Source organism: Neovison vison, chromosome 14 (genome assembly GCF_020171115.1).
Source record: "Neovison vison isolate M4711 chromosome 14, ASM_NN_V1, whole genome shotgun sequence".
NCBI lineage: Eukaryota > Metazoa > Chordata > Mammalia > Carnivora > Mustelidae > Neogale > Neogale vison.
Genome location: NC_058104.1, coordinates 1476723 through 1502328, shown reverse-complemented (window position 1 = coordinate 1502328; position 25606 = coordinate 1476723). Strand labels below are relative to the sequence as shown.

General features: G+C 56.0%; 1 protein-coding gene across 2 annotated transcripts in view; it reads right to left on the bottom strand.

Moving 5' to 3' along the window:
• Positions 1 to 24910, bottom strand: part of AXIN1 (axin 1) — a 48533-nt gene extending 23623 nt beyond the window's left edge. The window contains exon 1 of one of the 2 annotated variants that reach the window (XM_044234066.1): positions 23965 to 24910. In XM_044234066.1, the coding sequence (XP_044090001.1) occupies positions 23965 to 24827 (863 nt within the window). In that variant the 5' untranslated portion in view covers positions 24828 to 24910. The remainder of the gene's footprint in view (positions 1 to 23964) is intronic. The other variant, XM_044234065.1, reaches the window with a different exon arrangement.
• Positions 24911 to 25606: the final 696 nt, after the last annotated feature.

Here is a 25606-nt window from a genome sequence, read left to right as displayed (position 1 = left end):
CTCTGAGGGAACAGGACAGGGCCCGGGGGAGAGACCGGTCCTGCCGCACGGGATCTCACGGGGTCTCTGAGCGAACGGGGAGCAGGATCTAAGGGAGTCCTGTACCCCAGGGTCCTGGGGAATGTGGCCTGGGCCATGGAAGGCGGCGGATACCAGCGTCCACGTTGCCCCACCGAGTCCGGGCCAGCGGATGGTGACCTCGCCACCACTGCCGCCCAGGTCCGGGGCGTCTCTCACAGGGGTTCCCTCCCTGTGCTGAGCCCGGACACCCATGGAACAAGGGCAACTGGAGTCCGGCACTGACGCGACACCAGCTGCTAACCCAGAGGACAAAGAACTGTGTCGCCGTGTGTGTCGCCGTCCTCCTGTGACTCACCGAGCCCAGCGCTGGCAGCACTTTCCACCTTGCTCCCTGGGTCCCTTCTCCCTGAATGGGGCTGCCACTCCTTCCCGCTGGCTTCGCTCACCACGCCTTTTTATTTTTGTTTTTTTGAGGTTTTATGTATTTGAAAGAGAGGAAGAGGGCACATGCACAAGTGCAGGGAGGGAGAGGGACAAGCAGAGCCCGCGGCGAGCATAGCGCCTGACACGGGGCTGGATCTCAGGAGCTCGAGATCCCCACCGGAGCCTGAGATCCCCACCGGAGCGAAATTAAGACCTGGGCGCTGCCCTGGCAGAGTCGCACAAGCACCTGCTTCCGTCAGATTTGTAGAAAGTTTTGTCCCCACCTCTGCTCCTCCCTGCTCCCTTCCCTCTCTGTAAAAAAACAAAGTAAATAAAAATGAAAAATAGTTCTCACCCTTTCTAGCGACTGTCAGCAGCAGGTGTGCCCAGATCCGCCTGCTCCCTCACCTGAGCGGAGACCTCTTGCCTCCTCGAAACCCTCTGCGGCCTAACCTGCCCCCCACCCGGGGGGGGGGGACCGCTCGGACCCCCCCCATCCGCCTGCAGCCTGCACCTGAGCCCTCGCCCCAAAAGGACACTCCTGTCAACCCCCTCAGTCAAGTGTCCTTGAGTGATGGTCTTGTGATTTTTTCTCAGAAATTCAGGCATCTATTGTATTAGCGTCCACTTTCGGCCCCAGCTGCTCTGACACAGAGATGGTGCCTCCCACAGCTCACCGGGAAACGCGCTCAGCATTCCAGGAAAGCGCCTGGGTGTCTGTCCCGCAGCAGCTCCGCACGCGGGGCTGACAAGCCGGCCCCACTGGCTTCTCGCATTCACGTCGGGTCTGGAGGGAGTGTCGGGCACAGACACCAATGTCCCCACACTGCCTTTCCTAGCAAGTCAGGAGGTCCCTGGTCAGCTCAGACGACAGGTGGGCCTCGTGGCTAATGGGTCAAGGAAGCCACACGGCCTCCCTCTTTCCTCTGGTCTGTTTATTTCTGCATCTGAATTGAATCACCGTTAATGTCCCTGCTCTGACCCCCCCATCCCAGCTGTCTCCTTGGTTGTGTCCTCAGCGGCACCCAGCACAGACCCCATGAACCAGCCTCTGGTGCACGATCCGCACTTCCTAACCCTGACCTTGGCACTGTGCTCAGCGACACACATGCCACAAGCCCAGCCCCCGATCAACACTGGCAGCTGCAGGCTCAAGTGCTTCTCTGCGGTGGAGACCAGCGCATCAGTACTTGAGCGCCACAGCCACGGGCCCCATGCCACGTGTGCGCAAAGCCTCAGGTCGGCTCACACCCGCTCCTTGCGGGCGGTTCTAGGGCCTCGAGGCAGTGGGGCAGCGCTCACCGGTGTCTCTGGCCGTGAAGTGATCACAGCACGGGACTGAACTCCTTGTGTGGGCGTGTTCTGAAGTCCAAAATGTGACTGTGGTCGCCTCGGCACTGAGCAGTTCTTATTCACCACGTGACAATATGAGCACGACAGGCCTTCCCCCGTTGTGGGGAGTCCCCTCTGGGAGGGTGCACAGAACCCCGTGAGCCATGACTGTCTGTCCCTGCAAACTGTGGGACAAGTGGCTGCTCCTCGAAGGTCATTTCTTCCTGAGTCTGTATGATGGTGTCGGCGTCCCCTCCTGCTCTTCCCTGCTGCCCTGCGGGTGATTCCTCCTGGCTCCCCCTCTGATGGGCTCATCTCTTCAGGCTCTCCATGGGATTTCGTATCTGGGCTGTGGGCCTGATGGTGGCCACTGGCCACATGCGCCATCTAAACGTAGTCAGACTCCGTAGATTCCAAGTGCAGCCTCCAGACACAGTGGCTGCGCTGCAGAGTGCCTGTCATGGGGTGACCCGGGGCTGGGGGGCTGGGCAGCCAGCAGGGACCCTCTCATGCCACAGCCCTAGAAGATCTGTGTGGCCGCTTAAAGTTGCCACATGGCCGCTCACTCTCTTGTCGTCTGGAGAGCCCCTCAGTGAGCCCTGAGTCCCTGGGAGGACGGAGCTTACATCCCACAGGCTGTCCGACACCCCCATGTCTGCAGTTCTGCCGAGGCCTAACTCTGGCATCTGCTTCCGGGGGCCCCACTCTGTGTGACCACCCGTCGCTGCGGACCCGCCGCTGCTCCAGAGTTTTCCACAGGAGTCGCCGTGGGTTTGGATGAAGCGCTTTCTGCCAGATGCCAGAGCCCCCACAGCAGGCTGGAGGCCCACCTCCGAGGGGGACTCTGGCTTTGAGTCCTGCTTCTGGGGCACCCGGCCCAGTGCAGAAGCAGCCCTGGTCCGGGGCTGGGAGGTGGGGCCTCAGCCCTGTGAGCTGACAAAGGAAACCCAAATTTTCCCAAATTTGACCTCAGAGTTAGAGATCCGCCCCTGGAGTTTGCTCCCTGAATTTCCCTCACTATGTTTAGCCTGGTCAGTTCTTGAACGCATCTTTGATCCTAAGACATGTTTGTTTGTACAGAAGTGCAGAGAACATGTTTGCACCCAAGGTTCCTGTCACCTCCACGGTGACCCCTCCAAGGCCAGCCTGTCACCCCCAGGCCTCGCACACCTCACCCACCCCTGCCGTGTGGCGTGTAGGCGGCCACCACAGCTGCTTCAGCAGAGGGCTGGTCGGGAGACCCCAGCCCCCAAAGCACCAAGTGCCCCTTTCGATCAAGTAGGGAGGGAGCAGGGGCTGTGAGCACCTTCTCCCACGGCTCTTTCCTCACACTCCTTGAGGCGGAAGGAAAGCAGAAGACCTCGCTGTGCAAACAGTGGCTGCACTGGCCACCTCCATCACGTGCCCTGCTCACGCCCAGAGGCCCGACTGAGTGCAGCGACCGCAGGGACCCATCCCGGTTAGCACCGCCCACCCAGCCAGCCCGGCCCTCTGCCGGCAGCTGGGCCCACGCCCTCTCCCTTCGCTCCGCCCCGCTCGCCCTGGGGCCGTGCCTCCCAAACCAGCGACAGAGGCTCCAGCACACTGGAGGGGGCAGGTCGGGGGCTGCGCTCCCGCAGCGACATGGGAGACAGCCGGGGGTCTGGATTCTGCTTCTGCGCCTGTGAAACTTCTGTCAGACACCGCAGAGTTACGGAATCTCTGGGAAGGAACGATACCCACGAAGAGCCGACAGAGACAGACAGACAGAGAGAGAGAAAGCGTGCGCGAGAGCAGAGCGAGGTCCGCGCCCTGCCCAGTGCCGGGCTCTCCCGCCATGCACGCGTACAGAGGAACAGCCGCGAACGCGGGCTCCCACGCTGGGCCCCTGCCGTCCCCGCTGCTGACACCAGCTCGTGGAGGAGAGGCCGGACCCGGACTGGGAGCCGCTGAAGAAAACGCAGGCGCAGGCGGGAGGGAGGATGAGGAAATCAGGAACTCGCAAAGCCGAGCCCAACCAGGCCCTCCGCCCCGGGGCCACAGCCGGGGCTTCAGTCGTGCTCTCAGGGCAGAGGGTATCACCAGAGTCTGGAGAGATGGGGACGTGGCCTCTCAGATGGAAGTTAAAGTGGGGGACGGGGTGAGGTGGGGGCCTGGCCTGGAAGCTGGGAGACACAGAACAGCGGGCCGCCCCGGCGGGCAGGCCAGGCACAGAACTCAGGGAAAGGGCTCCCACCCTGGAGCGGTCACCTCTGGGGCGCCGGGAGGCCTTCCGTCAGTGAAGTGACCGACTTGCAGTTTCAACTCGGAGCATGATCCCAGGGTCGCGAGCACCGGCCTCCCCTGGAGATTCTCCCCTGCCCTCGCCCTATCCCTCCCTGCACATGCGTGTCTGTGAGTGCCCCACTCACTCTCTCTAGAAAGATCGAGAAGGAAGCTGTCCTCTCTTGTGAATGGCCAAAATGGGTGATGAGCAGGAAGGGCCGAGGCGGCGGCCCGGCTGCCGGGGCTCTGTGTCTAGCTCTGACCCACCTGCCCTCGAGCCAGAGCACTGCCGTCCGGGCTGCCCCGTGGGCCCCGGAGTTGCGACCGCTAACGCACCGCAGGGAGGCCACCACGCTGAAGCGGCCGCTGTCCCAGGATTCTCCGTCTGTCCCTCCACCCAGGCAGCTCACAGGACGGCCAGACCCTCGGGCCACTGCCCTGGGACACCACAGCAGCAGGCGGGACAGAGCTAAGCCACCTCCCTCAGGCAGCTTCTGTGACTGAAGCGGACAATGGGAGCACAAGGAAGCACGGCCACGGCCCTCTCCTCCCGGCGCACTCCGCCCGGGGCAGCCTGCAAGGTTCGGACACGGCACTGAAACACGTGTGGACAGATAGGACACCAAGGCCACCCCTGGAGAGGCCCAGGCGACTCACCACACTCCCTCACCTCCAGGCAGCGGTGCAGCAAGGACAGTCCCGGGCACAGACGCACACGGGTCCTGGGCCACAGTGAGTTACTTGCGGTCACCTCAGGCCACACTGGACTGTCCCCAGACTGCCGGCTATGATGCTCCCACCCAGCTCCTCCCCTCTGAGAACGCGGCTGTCTCCAGCCTGTGTGCTCCTCTCTCCCTGCGCAAGGCTCCGTCTCTCTGCTAAACGCCGCTTTCCTGTCCTGAACAGTCCCGGGCCGCCCTGTGACGTCCTACAGAGAGTTACGGGAACAGTCTGCACCCTATAAGCACCGGGCAAGCGGCTCTCCGCCTGGACTCTGCAAACCACAAAGGTGCGCGTGCTTTGCTGAGTGGACCCCAGGCCACGGCGGCGAACTGTAAGCTCACTTTGTTTACCTTTTCATCTGTCTTGAGAAAGTTCTGTGCCCAACCGGGGGCTCAAACTCAGGACCCCAAGAACAAGAGGGGCTCCACTAAGCCAACCAGATGCCCCACATGAGTTGATTCTAACTGAACTAAGCAGAAGGAACAAACGCTCAAGTGACTTCTGCAAAGTAAGACCAGCCCAGGGGCGCCTGCCTGGCTCACTTGGGAGATTGTGCGACTCTTCATCTCCGGGTCACGAGCTCCAGCTCCACACTGGGACAAAGAGTTTACTTACAAAGCAAATAAATAAAAATAAAATAGCAATTTAGAAATAGGTCAAGCTTCAAGCCATTCCACAACATCCCTAACTACACCCGTAAGGAACGCCTGGGTGGCTCAGCCAGTTGGGCCTCTGCCTTCGGCTCAGGTCATGATCTCAGGGTCCTGGGATCGAGCCCCGCATCGGGCTCTCTGCTTAGCGGGGAGCCTGCTTCCCCCCTCTCTCTGCCTGCCTCTCTGCCTACTTACGATCCCTCTGTCAAATAAATAAAATACTAAAACAAACAAACAAATAAACATTGGAAGCAGGACGCTTGGGTGGCTCAGTGGGTTAAGCGGCTGCCTTCGGCTTGGGTCATGATCCCGGGGTCCTGGGATGGAGCCCCGCATCGGGCTCCGTGCTCCGCGGGGAGCCTGCTTCTCTCTCTGCCTCTGCGGGCTCCTGCGCGCTCGCTCGCTCTCTGACAAATAAATAAATAAAATATTTTTAAAAAGAAACAAAAGGGCGCCTGGGTGGCTCAGTGGGTTAAGCCGCTGCCTTCGGCTCAGGTCATGATCTCAGGGTCCTGGGATCGAGTCCCGCGTCGGGCTCTCTGCTCAGCAGGGAGCCTGCTTCCTTCTCTCTCTCTGCCTGCCTCTCCATCTGCTTGTGATTTCTCTCTATCAAATAAATAAATAAAATCTTTAAAAAAAAAGAAACAAAAACACTGGAAGTAATGTCATTAGGATCCTACCCCATGCCATCACAGGATCCGAAACAACACATTAGCCTATGAAATACATTTGACTGATAGCTATTTTGACAAGACAAGTAGTAATTTATACTAAAAGCATAGCAACCCGTCAGTGCTATTCTCTTCACCTCCACAAAACCAAAGGGCAGGGGCATCGTGAACTCAAATGCTGCCAGGGCTGCCTCCAATGTGCGCCCGAGGAGTCCCAGCCAGGCCAGGCGGGAACACCATCCACACATCACCAAGCAACCTCCTGCCCAAGGCAGCGCCTGACGCCCCGGCCCCTCTGCAGAGCCTTGGCCTCAGTGAGACCCAAGTGACTGTGGCCGGACGCAGGAGCCCACCGCCATGGCTCTGCGGAAGGACGCCCTTCTCTGGTCCCAGGAGTCTCGCTCCCTTAGCGGAAGGCACAGAGACTGCGGTCTAGAAAGAGCGTTACCGAAGCACAATGCTCCACACGGCGCGTCCCTGAAGCACAGACCGGGATGACTCCTGGGACTCCCCCACACCCACGAAACCACTGCCAACCGAGACAGCAAGTGCACCTCTCAGCCCCATTTCCCTGCGCCCCTGCAGAAGTCCTCTGGGTGCTCCCCTCCCCCCAAGGTCGCCTGCGGGAATTCCGTATAAAGGGCAGCACACAGCGAGCCACGTGCTCCCGTGTGTCTGGCTCCCCTCGCTGGGCACATCTGCTCTGCCATCTGTGCGGGCTCCGCTCTCATCGGCAGGCTGTCCCCTCTCTGCCAGGTGGCACCGTGCATTCCAGGCACCATCGCTGGCTTCTCCACATGCCCGTTTGTGGCCCCCCTGGGCCGGGCCTCAAGTTCCTGCATTGACACGGGTTCTTCCCACATGTACAACACTGCACGGCGGGCAAAGACCAGCACCTTCCCCGCACCTGCACCTTCCCACGGGGAGGGAGTGCGGTCCAGACCCAGAGGTGCGTGGGGACCACCAAGCCAGAGCTCTTACCCACTGCCCTCGAGTGAGATCACCACCCACACCCAGAGCCACACAGCCGGCCTTCCGCCGGGGCTCTGCCCGGCCCCCCGGCATTACTCCCAGGACCACCCGAGGAGGAAGGAAGGAGGGGCCGGCTCCCTCACCAAGCAGTGCTCTAATAGTTCTGTCTTCTCCCACAATGGAGCCTACAACGCCATGAAGAAACAAAGCAAGACAAAGGCACCAGAAGGGGTGGGATGCACGTTTCCCCATTTCAAATGAACCTCTTTACGCAGTGCAGAGCATCGGCCCCGGAGAAGACCCGCTTCCAGGCTTCTCTCCAGCAGCAGAGACGCATCGGGCCACGGGGCCCACACTCACACGTAGGTATTATTCTCGGAAAACAAGTAATTCTCCTTGCATCCAAACGTCAACAAGTTTACACCAGAAATGACAGAAATCAGGCCAATGTCAACTATAAAAATCTCCACCTTACGTTCTCTATGCAAAAATCAGAAATCCGGCCTCTACGACCAGCCAAGGTTAACAGCGTCTACACTGATTCCCCTCCATGCCCCCACATACACATCCATTGTGAGCTAGAGATGACAGACCCCTGGGGTCAGCACAGGAGGTGGGAGCAGGTGCGGCCAGAGGCTGGACAGATAGCCTTCCACGGACACAGACCAGGGAGCACATGCGCCCCCGACGGCGCGCAGAGGTAACCAGCGGTGGGAGGAGAGGGAGGCTCCGGGTGAGAACTCCCTGCTCCGCCATCCTGCTACCTGGACACACGGATGCCCAGTTACACACTCTGGCCAGCACCTAATTCATCTCCACAGTGGGCTCACCCCGCCTGACACAGGGTCTGAGCGGCGCAACATAGCAAAGGCCCTTTGTGGTCAAAATCAAGCAGTAAGAGGGGAGGCTGTGTGTTCCGTGAATATGCCCAGCACAGACTGAGCCAGGGGCCGCCAGCCGGCCCCTCACACTTGCCCCCCACCACCAGAGGGGCGCAGAAGCAGCCTGGCTCTCGATGGCCCCCAGGGCCAAATTCCCCTCAGCGCCACTCCCCAGCCACTGACCTTGATCAAGCTGCCAGTGGAACCACCACGGCCCCTTGCAGCCTTATAAAGATCCCCAGTGTCTCTAGGAACAGCACTCACGGCATTTGCCGAGGGTCAACACATGACACAGAAAGCCCTCCGTACAGACCACGACCATGCTGTCCAGGCACCGGGTCCCTCGCATCCAGACAAAGAAGGACGGGGTGGGAAAGCCTCTAGGCAGCAGTTAAAATCCGCCATCCCGCCTAACGTCCCGTAAGAGTTGATACAAAGGTGAACAGACCAGACGGGAGGCTCTGAGATCAGAAGCACGAGATCCTCGCACGAGCCCAGGCACTGGAGGACAGGTCCCCAGATCGAGAGGCCGGCAGGCAGGAGCCCTGGGGACCGTTCCCTCTGCGCCACACTTCCTACACATAACTGTGCTCCTGAATCCGGTAGCTCTTCCCAACAACTGTGGGAGATGCACACGGAGGGCCACGGCGATCGGGACCCTGGCTTCACTGGGGACCTAAGGATTCATGTGTGCCAAGAGGCCTCCAGAGTGATCTAGACAGAACAGTGCTGTCTCTGGGACGTCCAGGTGGCTCAGTCCTTTAAGCAGCTGCCTTCAGTTCAGGTCATGACCTCAGGGTCCTGGGATCGCGTCCCCCACATCAGGCTTTCTGCTCAGCAGGGAGCCGGCGTGTGCTCTCTCTCACAAGTGAATAAATAAAATCTTAAAAAAAAAAGGAGGATCTTTGTTAACTGAGTGAGCCACACAGGTGTCCCAAAGAAGCAGACTAACAAGTGGGACAATAAACATTTTACAGAATCTCCTACTGTAGTTTTTAACGGGTTTTTCTCATTACAATTAGAACATAGCTCTCATTCAGGGGGTCAGCCCACACCTGGTACCACCCTCTCTGGGAAGCATCTGACCCCTCAGACCAAAGTTCCAGTGAATCTACCAGTCCCACAGAAGTGCCAGTCACACTTCACAGAGCCCGGAGAGGCGGCAACACACACTGAGAAGTAACAACTCCCGGCAAACAGCTGGCGATCTGGAGAGACTGACTGGGATTCTACCTGCACCCACCCACCCCTGCGGTCTTTCAGGCATGAGCCGGAGAACCACAAGACACTGGAGACTCTCATTTCAGAATGGCAGACCGCGGGGTGCCCAGCTGGCTCAGTGGGTTAAGCGCCTGCCTTCGATTCAGCTCCTGATCTCCGGGTTCCAGCATCGAGGCCCACATTGGACTCCCTCTCCCTCTGCCACTACCCCTGCTCGTATTCTCTCCAGCAAATAAATTTTTTTTTAATGATGTGAAATTAAGTTCTTTCCAGCAAATAAATTTTTAAAAATGGGCAGCTCACATATCAGACTCCTGGGGTCTTTAACACAGGTCGGAATCAGTCCATAATCCACGAGATGCAGAGGCTTACAAATGAAACCCCAAGATCCCACAAAGCTTGGAAGAAGACCTGTTCTCAGCTTTGAAGCAATAAGGACCAAAAGAGTGAGTATGGAAAAATGTAGTTTATCGCAAATAATTTTTAAGGGGCACCTGAGTGGCTCAGTTAAGCGTCTGCCTTTCGCTCGGGTCATGATCCCAAGGTCCTGGGATAGAGCCCCCACATCAGGCTCCCTGCTCAGCTGGAAGCCTGCTTCTCCCTCTCCCACCCCCCCTGCTTGTGCTGTTGTCTCTCTCTGCCAAATAAATAAATAAAATCTCTAAACAATAATAATAATGTTTTAAAGGGGCGCCTGGGTGGCTCAGTGGGTTGAAGCCTCTGCCTTCGGCTCAGGTCATGATCCCAGGGTCCTGGGATCGAGCCCCGCATCAGGCTCTCTGCTCCTTGGGGAACCTGCTTTCTCCTTTCTCTCTCTGCCTGCCTCTCTGACTACTTGTGATCTCTGTCAAATAAATAAATAAAATTAAAAAAAAATAAAAATAGGGCGCCTGAGTGGCTCAGTTGTTAAGCATATGCCTTCCACTCAGGTCATAATCCCAGAGTCCTGGGATCGAGCCCGGTGTCAAGCTCCCTGCTCAGCTCCCTCTCACTATCCTCTCTGTCAAAAAAAAATAAAAATAAAAATAAAAATACTTATGGGGTCACCTGGGTGGCTCAGTGGGTTAAGCCTCTGCCTTCGGCTCAGGTCATGATCCCAGGATCCTGGGATCGAGCCCCGCATCGGGCTCTCTGCTCTGCAGGGACCTGCTTCCCCCCGTCTCTCTCTGCCTGCCTCTCTGCCTGCTTGTGATCTCTGTCAATTAAATAAACAAATAAATAAAAACACTCATGAATCTAGCCAGAGCCATCACTCTGATTTGTTCCCTGCATGCAGCCGCCACAAACTCCCAGTCTCGGGTCACCCTCTTCACTTCTTTTTTTTTTTTTTTTTACCCTCTTCACTTCTTAACGTCATCAGGTAATTCTCCAAACCAAGCAGACAGGCTGTCCGTCCTGCAGCCCCAACGCCTGCAGGAAACCCGTCTGGCCTCTGCACTGAGCACTGAGAAGCAGCCTCCGCACAGCAGCAAAAACCCGGAGCAGAAACAGAAAACCTCTGGGGGGTGGTTACTGGATTCCTCTGCTCCTGCATCTTCTCTCACAGCGTTTCAGAAGGGTTTTTCCTCTAAAGGGTTTTACTTAATCCAAACGACCTTCACAGGGCTACCGTCTGCGAAAGCCAAACTACAAAGGACCCGCCCAGCGTACCCGCGGGCGAGCAGACGGCGCAGGGACCAGAGGGTGGCCGGGGGCGCCCCTTCTGGCCCCGCAGTGCTGGCCAGGGCACGTTCTCAATTTTAAAGCACCCGGGCACAGCGCCACGGATGCCACAGATCTGGATGTTCCACAGGAATGAAACCTCAAAGCCCCGAGGTCCAGGTCTGATGCCCCTTAGGTCCCGCTCTCTCCACAGCCGGGCCATCCGGCAGGGCCCGTCCACCGCCGGCCTCAGCCCAGGCCCACCTCGACCTCAGGAAATGGCGCGGGGCTGCGCGGACACCTGGAGGGCCAAGCCGGGTGCGGGAGCTCTGGGAGAGGGGAAGAGGGCCCCACACAGGCGCCCGTGGGCCTCCGCTTTCTGTCCATCTGGCAAAGGCACCAAGGACGTGGGCTCAAAACGACTGCATCCCCTGCCCGCGGGGCAGCGCCAGCCACATAGCCCAGCAGCGCCGCGCTGTTACGCCCACGGGCCGCACGCACGGGGCCGCAGAGCGGAGTCGGAGTCCGCAGGCAGAGCCCAGTCCGCCAGGACCCGGAGCTCGCTCCTCAGCAAACTTTCCCAGCACTGACCTCGGCCACCAATCCCAGTCCTCTCTGACACACAGGGAATGGGGCAAATACTAAGATGGATAAAAGCTAAAAACACAAAGAAATCCTAGAAATGTTTGCAGTAACTAGCCAACTTTATAAGTGAAATACATGCAAAAGACCCAGAATTTAGGGGCGCCTGGGTGGCTCAGTGTGTTAAGCCGCTGCCTTCGGCTCAGGTCATGATCTCAGGGTCCTGGGATCAAGTCCCGCATCGGGCTCTCTGCTCAGCAGGGAGCCTGCTTCCCTTCCTCTCTCTGCCTACTTGTGATCTCTCTCTGTCAAATAAATAAATAAAATCTTTTAAAAATTAAAAAAAAAAAAGACCCAGAATTTATACCTGACATATACCATATTCTGTGTGACTGACCTAATAATTTTAGGTCATACCCATTTCTCTTAAGAAAATCCCCACTTTGGGGCACCTGGATGGCTCAGACGGTTAAGCATCTGCCCTCAGCTCCGGTCACGATCGGTAATTATGTTAAATATAAATAAACTACGCAAATTAAAAGGATATAACCTGGGTTTTTAAAAATCTAACCATATCTAGCTTATAAAAGAAATAATGTAGGGGCGCCAGGATGGCTCCATGGGTTAAGCCTCTGCCTTCGGCTCAGGTCATGATCTTAGGGTCCTGGGATCGAGCCCCACATCGGGCTCTCTGCTCAGCGGGGTGCCTGCTTCCCCCCTCTCTGCCTGCCTCTCCGCCCACTTGTGATCTCTGTCAAATAAATAAACTTTAAAAATTAAAAAAAGAAAAAACAAATTATAACTAATATCTCCAGGAAAATTTATAAATGTTGACCTACGAGCAGAAAAAAGTACATTAGGGTATATATTCAGAAAACAAGGGCAGAAAACACTTAACAGAAAGATCAGAAAACACAACAAAAAGAAATGGAAAATAGGAGAAAAAGATATTTAAAATGTATTTTTTTTAAAGATTTTATTTATTTGCCAGAGAGAGAGCGCGCGCAAGCAAGCACAGGCAGACAGAGTGGCAGCAGAGGGAGAAGCAGGCTCCCAGCCGAGCAAGGAGCCCGATGTGGGACTCAATCCCAGGATGCTGGGATCATGACCTGAGCTGAAGGCAGCTACTTAACCAACTGAGCCACCCAAACGTCCCTAAAATGTATTTTTTTTAAATATTTTATTTATTTGACAGAGAAAGAAACATGGTGAGAGGGGGAACACAAGCAGGAGGAGAGGGAGAAGCAGGCTTGCCGCTGAGCGATGTGGGACTCGATCCCAGGACCCTGAGATCATGACCCGACCTGAAGGCAGATCCTTAATGACTGAGCCACCCAGGCGCACCAGAAGATTTAAAATTTAAAGGCTCATTCCAGATGATCCAACTTCTAAATAACAGGAAACACCAGTAGCACCTGGGTGGCTCAGTGGGTTAAGCCTCTGTGGGACAGCACCGAGGATACAACACCAAGCCAGGTTCAGAGAGGAGAAGCCGCAGCCATCGGAGTACAAACAGAACGGAGTCCGGCCTCCCAGTACAACTCTGTAAGAAAGGAGACAATGGTGCAAATGCTTTAACTTTTTTTTTTAAGATTTTATTTATTTAACTGAGAGAGATCGACCCCAAGCAGGCAGAGAGGCAGGCAGAGGAAGAGGAAGCAGGCTCCCCGCTGAGCAGAGAGCCCGATGCGGGGCTCGATCCCAGGACCCTGAGATCATGACCTGAGCCGAAGGCAGAGGCTTAACCCACTGAGCCACCCAGGTGCCCCAGGCTTTAACTTCTGCACATCACCTCAACTGGATCATAAACCTACTGAATCTTTCCTGCACACAGACCAGCAGAGCACCACACGGCAGCCACACGACACCAGACAGCACTGACACAGGAGTGACACAGAGGCCACAGGCACCACAGAGCAGTCAAGGAGCCGTCATGCAGCACCCCGGGACACCCATGGGGCCGTCAAGCAGCACCCACGGGGCAGTCACGAGGCAGTCATGGGGCATCCACACAGCAGTCACAGGGTATGGACAGAGCAGTCACGAGGCAGTCATGCGGCACCCACGGGCCAGTCACAGGGCGGTCACACGGCACTCACGAGGCGGTCACGCAGCAGTCACGGGGGGGGTCACACGGCACCCAAGGGGCCATCACGCGGCAGTCACTGGCACCCACGAGGCGGTCACGCAGCACCCACGGGGTGGTCACACGGCAGTCATGGGGGGGTGGTCACCTGGCACCCAAGGGGCCGTCACGCGGCAGTCACGCAGCACCCAGGGGGCGGTCATGGGGCACCACACAGCTGTCACACGGAAGTCACTAGCATGCCTGAAGAATAACCATCTCAGTGGGGGTGGGAATAGGAATGGTTTCAGGAGACATGTCTCCGAAAGACAGCTTATCTGACAGGTTTTATAATAATGTCGAGAAATATATTCACAGGCATTTTTAAAAGTTGATACAGTGTAAGGGAAGATTTATGTCAGAAAGTGAAATAACTAATCAATGGGGGAAATGCAGCTATTAAAATTAAAAAATATAGGGGCACCTGGGTGGCTCGGTGGGTTGAACCTCTGCCTTCGGCTCAGGTCACGATCTCAGGGTCCTGGGATCGAGCCCCACGTCGGGCTCTCTGCCTGCCTCTCTGCCTACTTTTGATCTCAGTCTGTCAAAAGGATGAATAAGGGGAGCCTGGGTGGCTCAGTGGGTTAAAGCCTCTGCCTTCGGCTCAGGTCATGATCCCAGGGTCCTGGGATCGAGCCCCACATTGGGCTCTCTGCTCCGCAGAGAGCCTGCTTCCTCCTCTCTCTCTGCTGCCTCTCTGCCTACTTGTGATCTCTCTCTCTGTGTCAAATAAATAAATAAAATCTTTAAAAAAAAAAAAATGAATAAAATCTTTTAAAAAAAAATTCAAAAATATAAACAAAAAATGGTGCAAAAAAGGAAGCGCTTGGCCCATCTCAGGAATGGAAACACCAAGTATGGACTTAAACCAAGCCTAGGATGTGTTAGTAATTAGGACAGGTGGCAGGGCAGCAAAACCCCTAGTGGAAATGGCCTAAAGACAGCAATGTGGGTACACGGCTCAGATTTGAGGGACCGCAAGGCTACTCGGTCCCAAATCCATTTCGGAGCCCTGACTCCACTGTGGCTGCATTTGGAGAGGGAGCCTCTAGAGGAGTCCTGAGGAATGAATGAAGTCGTAGGAGAGGAGCCCTTACCCAATAGAGTCCTCACTCGGACAGAGCAGGGAGCTGCTCCCTTTCCGCACGTCCACAGTGAGACAGCGGCGGTGTGCAAGGCAGATGATGAGGCCTTGCAAAGAAATCTCCCTGCCGGAGCCTTGACCTGGGACTCCAGCCACCAGAACTGTAAGAAGTACATGTCTGTTGTTTAAGCCCCTGCATCTGCAGTGTTTTGGGGGCTGGGCTAAGCAGACTCATATACGAGGGCAGGACAAAGCTGGAGGTGGCCATCCTGGAAAGGCCAGGCATGGGGGCGTCTAGGGGACACGGACAGCTAAACTTAGTTATCAGCCTTTTAGTGTTATTTGAGTCTTTCCTTGCCTCCATATTTTTTTTTCATAAAAATTAAAATTAATTTTTATTTTTATATAACCAAATACTGGCTGGGGCACCTGGGTGGCTCAGTGGCTTAAAGCCTCTGCCTTCGGCTCAGGTCATGATCTCAGGGTCCGGGGATCAAGTCCCGCATCGGGCTCTCTGCTCAGCGGGGAGCCTGCTTCCCTCTCTCTCTCTCTCTGCCTGCCTCTCTGACTACTTGTGATCTCTGTCTGTCAAATAAATAAATAAAATCTTAAAAAAAAAAAAACAATTAGATCTAAGATCATATGAAAAGGAAACATTTACATGCATCCTTTTTAAAAAAAGGCTTTTCTACAGCTGTATATAATTTAGATCTTCTTGCAACATACTTTCGTATATATTTTAAGAGCATACTTTCTATAAATGTTTTATAGGAATCTGGAAAATACAGAAATAAACAAAAACAAGAAATTAAAAAGCCTATGTTCTCCAACCGTACCAAAAAACCCCAAATCCCTGTGCAATCAGCCCCACAGCCGGACATTTGTTACCTGTCACAAGCAACACTGCGAACAATATAGACACCCAGTGTGGGGCTTAACTCACCACGCGAGGTCAAGAGCCCCACGCTCTACCAACTGAGCCAGCCGCGTTCTCCTTTCCAGTTATTTTTATTTTTCTTTATTTTTTATTATTTTTTTTCCCGGTTATTTTTAAATGTTGGTTCAAGGGGAGCCTTGGTGGCTCACTTTGGTTAAGAGTCCAGCTACTGATTTTGGCTCAGGCTGTGACCTCAGGGTCCTGGGATCGAGCCTGTATCGGGCTCCCCATTCAGTGCAGAGTTTCCTTGGGATTCTCTGTCTCCTGCTCCCGCAGCCCTCCCAACACCACTCTCAAGTGCACGCGTTCTCTCTCTCTCAAATGAATAAATAAACGTTTAAACGTTGGTTCAAGAGAAGACACTGGCCCTCCAGGCTGAAGGCCAGTTAGTACAGGTCCAGCGGGGTCCACGGCAAGAACGAACAAAGCACTTAAGCAGCTGCAAGAGCACGAGGCGGCTGAGCAGAAGCTCCGGGGGCGCACAGAGCACTCCCTGCTGCTGGGGCGCCGGAGATGCCCACCCAAGCACCTGGCCACCCCAGTCCCTTAAAGCCAGAAGAGCCAAGTCCAGTTGCTACCAGAAGTCTCGGTGGTTCTCAGAGAAGGATCCGGGGCCAACACTGGAAGCCGCCCCGCGATGGGTGTCCAACTGCTGAGGGGCCATGGAGGGCATGGCTGAGCCCCGCTCTGCGCCACAGGCCCTATGCACAGCCTCTCTCGTGGGCTCGCCAAAGATGCTGAAGCAGTTTATTCTAATAAAGTCAGGCGGCCGGCCTCAGTCCCACGAGGGGACTGAAGAGATACACTGAGCAGGTTCCTCAGATCAAGCACTTCTGGAACGAACAGGCTTGAAGAGGACCCGGAGGGGCTCGCTCCACGGAGCGTCTGCAACAATGGGACGCGGGATGCAGTGCCCCTCCACATACCGTGTGCGCCGCCCCTGTGCCGGCCCGGCCTGGAGAGAGGCCACGACACTGCCCCGCGTCCAGCCGAGCCACCACGACACCTGAACGCCCAACCTCCTCATTCCTACACAGCACAAAGACGGGAGCCAGGACTGCGGACAAGGTAACAGGGCCGGGGAGGAAGAGTCAAACCGAAACCTCTGCGGCACTGGGCATGAGAACGGGCGGTCCCAGCGGCCGCTGATTCGCAGGTACCACGCAGTTCCCGGAGCTGCTCCCCAGGCCCAGCACATCGAGCCTGCACGGTCCCAGAACAGCTGCAGCCGCCTGTCAGAGTCCGGGAAGCGTCGGAGTCCGGGGCACGTCAGAGTCCAGGGCGCGTCGTCCCCACCGCAAAGGGCCCCGGGCCCCAGCAGCGCTTGCCAGCCCCTGCAAGCCCGTCCCTTCCTGGCACGCCTGTCTCGTGAGACCGGGAGAGAGGCCTTGGCAAGGTGGCCCCGGCTGCGGGCGTCCCGCGGGGCTCTGTGGAAGCTGCTGCAGAGCACTAGACCACGGAGTCTTAACACGGCTGCGGCAGAGCTGAAACGCCTTCAGACTAACCCTAGAACTGTAAGGGCCAGTCCCACTGCACTGATGGGCATTACGGACGGCTCAAGGCCAGCACAGGTACGTGTCACTGCAGGAGCTCAGGCAGGAGTCCGGGCGCGGCGGGAAGTCCCAGCCGAGCTGGAAGGAGGGCGGACGTGACCAGACCTGCACTTGGGAGAGTCGGCGTGGGCGCTGTGGGAGGAGAGACAGGGGCCTCATGAGAGGTTCTGTACTGGGGGCACACGGGGGCGCAGCCAGTTGAGCATCCGACCCTTGATCTCATGGTCGTGAGTCCGAGCCCCACGCTGAGCTCCGTGCCAGGTGTGGAGCCTATTTAAAAAAAAAAAAATAGGTTCTGCAGCAGCCCCGGAGCAGGCGGTGGGAGCCAGCGCGCAGGCAGCGAGCAGCGGAGGCGGTCAGTGCACGGTGGGCAGGGATCCGCACCCGCGGCCGGCCCGGACGGGGGCGGAAGGGAGCGGGGATGTGACGCTCTGGGGCGCCTCTTGGAGGCCAGAATGACTACAAGGACCAGGTTTGCGTGGGCATTAACATGCCTCCCCGGAAGGAAATACATCAAAATCGGAACATATCATCCGCATCTCTGAAGCCAGCCGTGGCTCTGACACCAACCTCGCCAACATCGAGCAGATGACGAGGAGCACGAGAGGAGGAGCGCGGGGCAATAGGCGGGTGTGCGGAGCTCCGGCTGCGCGTGGCCCGGACGACTGCCCCACGCCCGAAGCGGATGCCCTGTGGCCACCTCCCCAGGCAGGTGCCCCTTCACCGTCCCCGGGTGCAGAGGAGCGCGGAGATCCCGCCCCCACAGACCTGAAGGCTGAGCTCCCGAGGCACTGCCCAGAGGAGACGTCACCAAGCAAGCGGTCACGAAGCTAAACCACAGGCTTCCCACTCCCGGTCCACCCAGCAAGGTAGTGACGGCAGCCCGCTCCTGACGCGAGAACGCCACGGCCGCGGACCACCACGGGTCCGCTCCTCTGAGGTCCACCCAGCGGCACGTGTCACACATCCGGAGGAGGACAAGGGAAGGCAACAGGGCCGTGCGCTCCCCTGGCGTCCGGCCCCTCACCGAGAGGAACGGCAAGCAGTACCACAGAGAGAGCAGGAGGACCTCAGGGAGAACCGGACTTTAAAAATGAGCTGCCCTCCTCCACCACTGGCCTAAAACTCGCACACTGCAGAGCATGTGTGGCGCTCCAAGCAGACGGGCCCGCAGGGCCACCGCCCCACGGTGCGGGAGGGTGCCCGCCACGGCCAGGCCACCATCACTAGAGCCGCTGCCCAACCCCCACCCCCGAACTCCGTCAGAAACCCGGGACCAGTCTTACTTTTCTGTCTTCCACGAGAAACTGTGTATCTGGGGCACTTCCTCTTTTGATGTTTCTTCTCCAGGCCTTCGAAGCCGTTACCAGAAACACAGACACAAGCCGACAAACAGGCCGAACACTTCTTCAGTCAAACTCTGAATGGACCTTAAGGAGGGAGGGCTGCTTGTCCTACCTCCCAACTTCTCTATTTAGTTTTTGGTGTTTAAGTCCTCTCTACACCCAGTGTGGGGCTCAAAAGTACAGCCCCGGGGTCAAGGGTCGCACGCTCCGCCAACCGAGCCGCCAAGGCACCCTGGCTGTCGGCCCTGTACATGCTGAGCTGCTCCCGCTGTGAAGGGCATCCGTGATCTACTCTCTGGCCGTGACCATGAGGACCGGCCCTGAACAGGAGCTCCTCACTGGGCTGGCCCACCAGGGAGACACAAGAAAACATCTGAGACCCTGTCCTTGGGGAACTTCTCAGCCAGTGATAAGGGTGAGGGCAGTAAAGACACGTGGAAAGCATCTGCAAACGTCCATCGTCAAACCCAGCAGCGACTGCTAGGTGCGGAGAGCTGAAGGGCTGGGGCAGGTGACCAAGCAGTGGGTCAGGAGAACATGAGACAGGCACTCCCACACAGTCCCGGAACACACCTAAGGGCCAGGCCACACTTTTTTTTTCCTTTTTAATGAGTCTATTCATGGGGCACCGGGGTGGCTCAGTCATTAAGTGTCCCCTTCGGCTCATGATTCCAGGGTCCTGGGATCGAGCCCTGCATCAAGCCCCGCACCCTGCATCAGGCTTCCAGCTCAGTGTGAAGTCTGTGTCCCCCTCTCCCCCTGCCGGCTCTTCCCCTGCTTATGCTCTTGCTTTCTGTCAAATAAGTACATAAAATCCTTAAAAAAAAAAAAAAAAAAGATTCTATTCCTTTATCTGAGAGAGCGAGAGCTCATGCGCAAGTGGGGGGTTGCAGAGGGAGAGGCAGAAACAAGCGCCCTGCTACACAACGGGGGCTCAATCCCAGGACTCTGGGATCAGGACCTGACCCAGGGGAAACACCCAGGTGCCCCCATGCCTGCCGGCTACCATCTTACAACACCTGGCCCTTCGGCCAAACACAGCCAGCACCAGAGGACCCTCTGTCAATTCACACCAGTTAAAACAGTGGGTGGGGGGCGCCTGGGTGGCTCAGTGGGTTAAGCCGCTGCCTTCGGCTCAGGTCATGATCTCAGGGTCCTGGGATCGAGTCCCGCATCAGGCTCTCTGCTCGACAGGGAGCCTGCTTCCTCCTCTCTCTCTCTGCCTGCCTCTCTGCCTACTTGTAATCTTTCTCTGTCAAATAAATAAATAAAATCTTTAAAAAAAAAAAAAAAACAGTGGGTGGGAACCAACCAAAGTTATGTTCAAAGTTCACCGACTATGGCAATGGAGATGAGGAAAATTTGCACAGACCCAGAGAAGAGAATTTGCACAGAGACACGGAGAGCAAGGCATTCTGGGATCCCTTGGCCCAGGGCAAAATGACGCCAGGTAGACAGGATAAATGCCAAAAAAGGCCAAGGGCACAAGTGTCTTCTGAGCTTTGACAGAGACCTAAACGTGACACTCATTTAACTTCCCACACATCGGCCAGAGGAAGAACAGCCACATGCGCACCCACGCGGCCAAATGAAGGCGGATACTCAGACCTCCTCTGGGAAACAGCCGCGGCCTGGTTAGGGAGGTTGAACAACACCAGCGAGCACAACAGGGCAGCCCCAGGGTGTCAAACCTATGGGAATGTAGGGCTCAGGCTCAAGAGACCCTAAACGACAGTCCTCCAGACCCGCTTCCCCAGGCAGAATCAATGCTTAAGGGAGGCACCCGCTGCCCACAGGAAGTGCATCCCCAAGAAGGAGATTTCCAGTCCAGCTCCCGGCCCCCTTCAAGGCAGGCAGCACCTGCCCTCCTCTTCCCTTTACCTTCCACCCTGACCCACCTCTGGATGGGTCCCCACTGGGGAGCCGTGGGCCTCTCATGTCCCTTCTGGTTTGCCCTACTTGATGTGAAGGCCAGCAGCGCAATCCCGGGCCCCTGCACAGAGACTGTGCTAGAACAGTCGGGACAGAGGCAAGAGCACCCCTGGCCACACAGAGCCAAATGCAAGACCCCCTTCAAATGCTGGGGACAATGTCTGTTTAAAAAGCAAGGGAGCCCAGAGCCCAAGGTCGCCACAGTAGCCACCTCCAACCTGCCAGCAAAAGTGGCCACGGGAAGGCAGAGAAAAGAGAAGGGGCAGTTTCTTACAAAACTAAACGTGCTCTCACCTTGTGACCCAGCAATCGCACTCCATGGTGTTTACCCAAAGGAGGCGAAAACTTCTGTCCACACAAAACCTGCACCACCAAAGTTGACTGCCGCTTCATTAATGATTGCCAGAACCTGGGAGCGACTCCGCTGTCCTTCAGCAGGCAAGGGCATAAACCCCCCGTCATCCATCCACACAACAAGCTATCGCTCAGCGCCAAAAAGGAAGGAGCTGCGAGCCATGGGAAGACATGGAGGGACCTGCTATCGCCAAGGGAAAGAAGCCACCAGGGAAAGGCACAGGCTGTGTGATTCCAACTACTTGACGCTGTGGAAAAGGCAAAAGCTACGTCAGGCAAAAAAAAGAAAAGGAAAAGCAGTTTCCTGGGGTTGGGGGAAAGGACAGGAGGAAAAGGCAGAGCACAGAGACTTTTCAGGACAGTGAAACTAGTCTGTCCCACACTGCGATGGTGGTTCCAAGTCTCCGCGCCTTCGTGGGGCCCCCAGAGTGCCCAGCGTGGGGCACCAGCCCCGACGGAGACGGTGGCCGTTGCAGGGCGATGCCACTGATGCAGTCTTGTCCGCTGTAACAGACATACTGCTCTGGTGAGGAGGTTGACAACGGGCCAGGCTGTGTGTTTGGGGGACTGGGGGTGATGGGAAACCTCTGTACCTTCCTCTCCTTTTTGCTGATAACCTAAAACTGCTCTGAAACAATTAAGTCTATAAAAGAAAAGTGGCTGCAGTCCAGATCAAACCCCATCTGAAGCTGGTCCTGCCTCTGGACTCTTCACTGGTCTCAGTCAACCAATCCCCTTCACTGATTAAGCTGGGGTGGGAGGGGGGTGTGGGGGCCTTGCTGTGACTTCAGCCTAGTGCACCCTGACCACACACCCCCAAAGGACAAGTGGAATGTGCGGGACGCCATGCCCCGTCAGCGCGCGTCAGGACGACCCTGACATCAGAGATCCTCCACCCACAGAAGGACCCCAGGCGACCTCGCACAGAACGGCGTTCAAGTGCAGGAGGGACGCCCGAGCTCTGGCCTCCCTCTGCCGCCGGCCCCTGCACGACAGGTCAGAACTAAAACGGGCCACGGTCCTTACAGCTCAACCCCCTTAAAAAAGGGAAGCCAACACAGTCTATTAATTTAAAAGCAACTCTTGCTTATTACAAATAGAACAAACCAAAGAAAGAAAACCCAAAATTGCTGCTGAGGACTGAGAACGGCATAAAGTGCAGGATGGGGCTCGGGATTTTTTTTTTTCCTTAAGTCATCTCTCTACCCAAACCGGCGCCCAAACTCATGAGGCTGAGATGGAGAGTCGCGTGCTCCACCAATAGAGCTGCCCAATTCTGATTTTAGGTCTCAAACCCTGAGCCCTGGCCAGCTCAGGTGGTCGCGTATGCAATTCAATCTTGGGGTTCTATGCTCGAGCCCTACACTGGGTTTAAAAACTACTTAAAAGCAAATAAAAAAAAAAAAAAGACAGACAAAAAGTCAGGCAGAAAACAAGCAAGCAAGCAGAATCGAGCTCAAAATGTTTTTCCTAAAGCCCAGGACTCCAATTTAATCTCATCTTAAAACTTCTAATTAAATAATTTTAGGTTGGGTTTTAAAACCTGTGTCGGGGGCAGCTGGGGGGCTCAGCTGGGTAAGCGACTGCCTTCAGCACAGGTCATGATCCCAGGGTCCTGGGATCGAGGCTCACAACGGCTCTCTGCTCTACAGGGAGCCTGCTGCTCCCTCTTCTGGCTACTCCCCCTGCTTATACGCTCAAGCTCTGTCAAATAAATGCAAACTTAGAAAAAATAAAAAATAAAGTAAAATTAAATTAAAGCTGTATCAATTAGTAGCCTTACTTATAATAATTTAGGGGAAGTTCTGCCCTAAAAAGTTTGCTATATCAATAGTGTTTAGCTCAAGACATAAGCAAAAGGTGCACAAAAATTACTACAAATGGTGTACCCTGAATCACTTAAACGACATTTAAATTGTTCAATCATTTAAATGATATTTAAACCTTAGAAATGGGGGCGCATGGGTGGCTCAGTCGTTAGGCATCTGCCTTTGGCTCAGGTCATGATCTCAGGGTCTTCAGATCGAGCCCTGCATCGGGCTCCCTGCTCGGTGGGAAGCCTACTTCTCCCTCTCCCTCTGCCCCTGCTTGCGTTTCTCTTTTGCTGTGTCTCTGTCAAGTAAATTTTCAAAACTCTTTTAAATAAATAAATAAATCTATCTTAGAAATGGGGCACCTGGATGGCTCTGTTGTTAAGCAGCTGGGGTGGTGATCCCAGAGTCCTGGGGCCGAGCCCTGCATCTGGCCCTCTGCTCATGAGAAGCCTGCTTCTCCCTCTGCCTCTGCCCCTGCTTGTGTTCTGCTCTCTGTGTCAAATAAATAAAAAATCTTACAAAAAAAAATAAAATAAAAAAGGAAAGAAAGTTTTATCCTGTGTTTATTAGCAAGGAGCCAATTTCTCTACCACTGTAAGCCTGAAGAAACGATCCAGGTTTTAATCACATCACGGGAGAGGAGGGGAGAGGATTCTGACTCCCAATGAAATCAGCGGGTCACACGGATTCCCCGCTTTGACAGTTTCACGGATCGACGTCCCCAGAAGCAGCCACAGGGAAATGCGTGGAAGAGAGAAGTGCCCCACCAACCTGGCTAGCATCGGCCAGAGGCTCCGACCCGTGCCCAGGATACCTCCAGAACCCGGAGAAGAGAGAGGAGATGCAGGTGCCCACACGGAACGACCCCCTGGCAGCCCCGCCAGTGCGTCCCGAGTTGCAGCGCACCAGTACATGGGGTGTCCGTGTGCTCCACACCCACCGCAGAGGGCAGAGGACCGCCCCTAGAGCTACATCCTCAGCCCGTGGCCAAGGGCCCTGACAACGTCACGTGGCAGCCTCCCCGCCGACACCTCCCGACCTCCGGGAAGAGTCTTAGGAAACTGTCACCAGACACAGCTCCTCTCTGTGACAGCCCCAAGAATGACGTGGCTGGAGTAAGCCTGCCTCCTGTGCGAGCGAGTGTAGACATCACCGCCGGAGGCGACATCGGGACGGCAGGACTTCCGAGACCTCCAACACTCCTAATGACACACGAGGCCACGTACCCTAGGCTGCTCTTAACAACAGGGTCCTCAGCTCACAGACAGTACAAACATTTAACGACAAACGGGAAGGTATCGCGAAGCGGTACAAACAGCCCAACCCACCCCAGGAGCAGGAGCACAGCCCCTCGGGGGCGGAGGGACGAGCCCGCTCCTTCCCGACACTCTGCCCTGGCCAGTCCTCCAGGTCTCAGACGTGAGCACAGACAGGGACGCCTTGCATCGGACTCACCTGAATTCTCTGCCTTCGCTGTACCGTCTACTTGAGGAGGCCCACGGGGCGGCCGTCTCCAGGAGCAGCTTCTGTGTGAGCCTGCCGGGGGGAGCAGGGTCTCTGCCACTGTCTTCGTCTGGGTCCTGGTCACACTTCCATTCCTCGTCTTCGTTCAGAGTGGGCAGGTATCCGGGCACGCCCTTCCCCGTCCCGGACCCAGAGCTCTGGTCACTACAGAGCTTCGGGCTCTCTGAGCCGGTCCTCGTATATTCCAAATAAATATCGGACTTGAGGAAAGAGGGGTAGGTGTTCTCTTCCATGGTGGACTGGATCTCCGTCTGGGCCTGGTCAAACATGGCAGGGTCAATCAGCTGCTTCATGATGCAGTCTTTTATGAAGCTCTTGGTTGCAGGCTTCGTCTGCCGGGACACGATGCCGGTGTTGTCGAGGATGTACTTGCGGTAGATCGCTTTGGCCAGCTTCAGCCTCTTCTCCTCATTCGAGTCGCAGGGCTCCAGCTTCCTGAAGCCGCTGCAGGCAAACCAGAAATCCAGCAGGTCCGCACAGTCCTCCTGCTTCAGGAAAGTCCGAAACAGGTTTATCCCGTCTTGGTCGTCCAGTAAGGAGTGCAGCGACTCGGCCCACTTCAAGTACGGCGGGGTGGGCGAGGCGCTGCCCTCAGGCTCGTACCCCAGGTCCAGATCCGAGCGCCTCGGAGTGGCCGCTGAAGTCTCCCCTTTCCCGGAGCAGAAGCTGTAGCTGACGGGCCTGGGGTCTGTGGACACCAGTTCACCCTCCTCACCAGGCACCGGGGGTCGGGGGGCATCTTCGGTGAAACTTGTTCCAAGGTCCAAAGGGAAACCCTGTTCTTGGATATTCATTTTGGGACTCTGTGCGTCAAGGAACAATGAGCGCGGCACCCTAATACATCAGTACTTACAGCTCCACAGGGAAGCAATCTGTCCTGTTGAAACCATTAAGAGGACAAGGATTAGGAAAGGTGGGTCCACGGAAACATGACCACAGAGGTTTTCTCAAGACAAGATCCATTATGACGCCCTCCCGCTCCAACACAAAGCCAGAAATTCAGTTTACATTTTCAATCTTTTGCCGTAGGTTTGTACTGTATGAAAACAATTTCTGGGAACTTTTACAACTACAGGAATGCCTCTGGATCTAAAAGATCAGTGTCCAGAGCAGGGAGATGGCCACTACCCTCAGGTGTCGTTCTGTGAGAACATCACCGAGACCAGCAGCCTGGGGACCTCCCATCTCGGCCAGAGCCAGTCCTTCCCTGCAGTTTCCCGGGAGGCAGGAGGACTGGAAGAAGAAATGTGTTTCCTAGGCCGCCTGGCTTCGTAGGCCTGGATGAGGAGAGCTGGGTCCTCCCACGTACGATGAGGGCGATGGCCCACCTGCATGGCAGGGTTGCCGCGATACTCAGGTACGGAAAGGCAGGCACATCACACACCACAAGGCAGGTGGTCATGTCTGCTCCCCACGCTCTCTAGGCCCACAGCCACTGTGTTTTCTGACTACCCCGTCACTTCACACTCAGTGTGCCTCCCGACAGGTGCAAACACACAAGGAGGTATTCCTTTAACTCTCAGCACACACCTACAGAAACAACTGTGGGCCACCTTCAGCACCTTCAACCAGG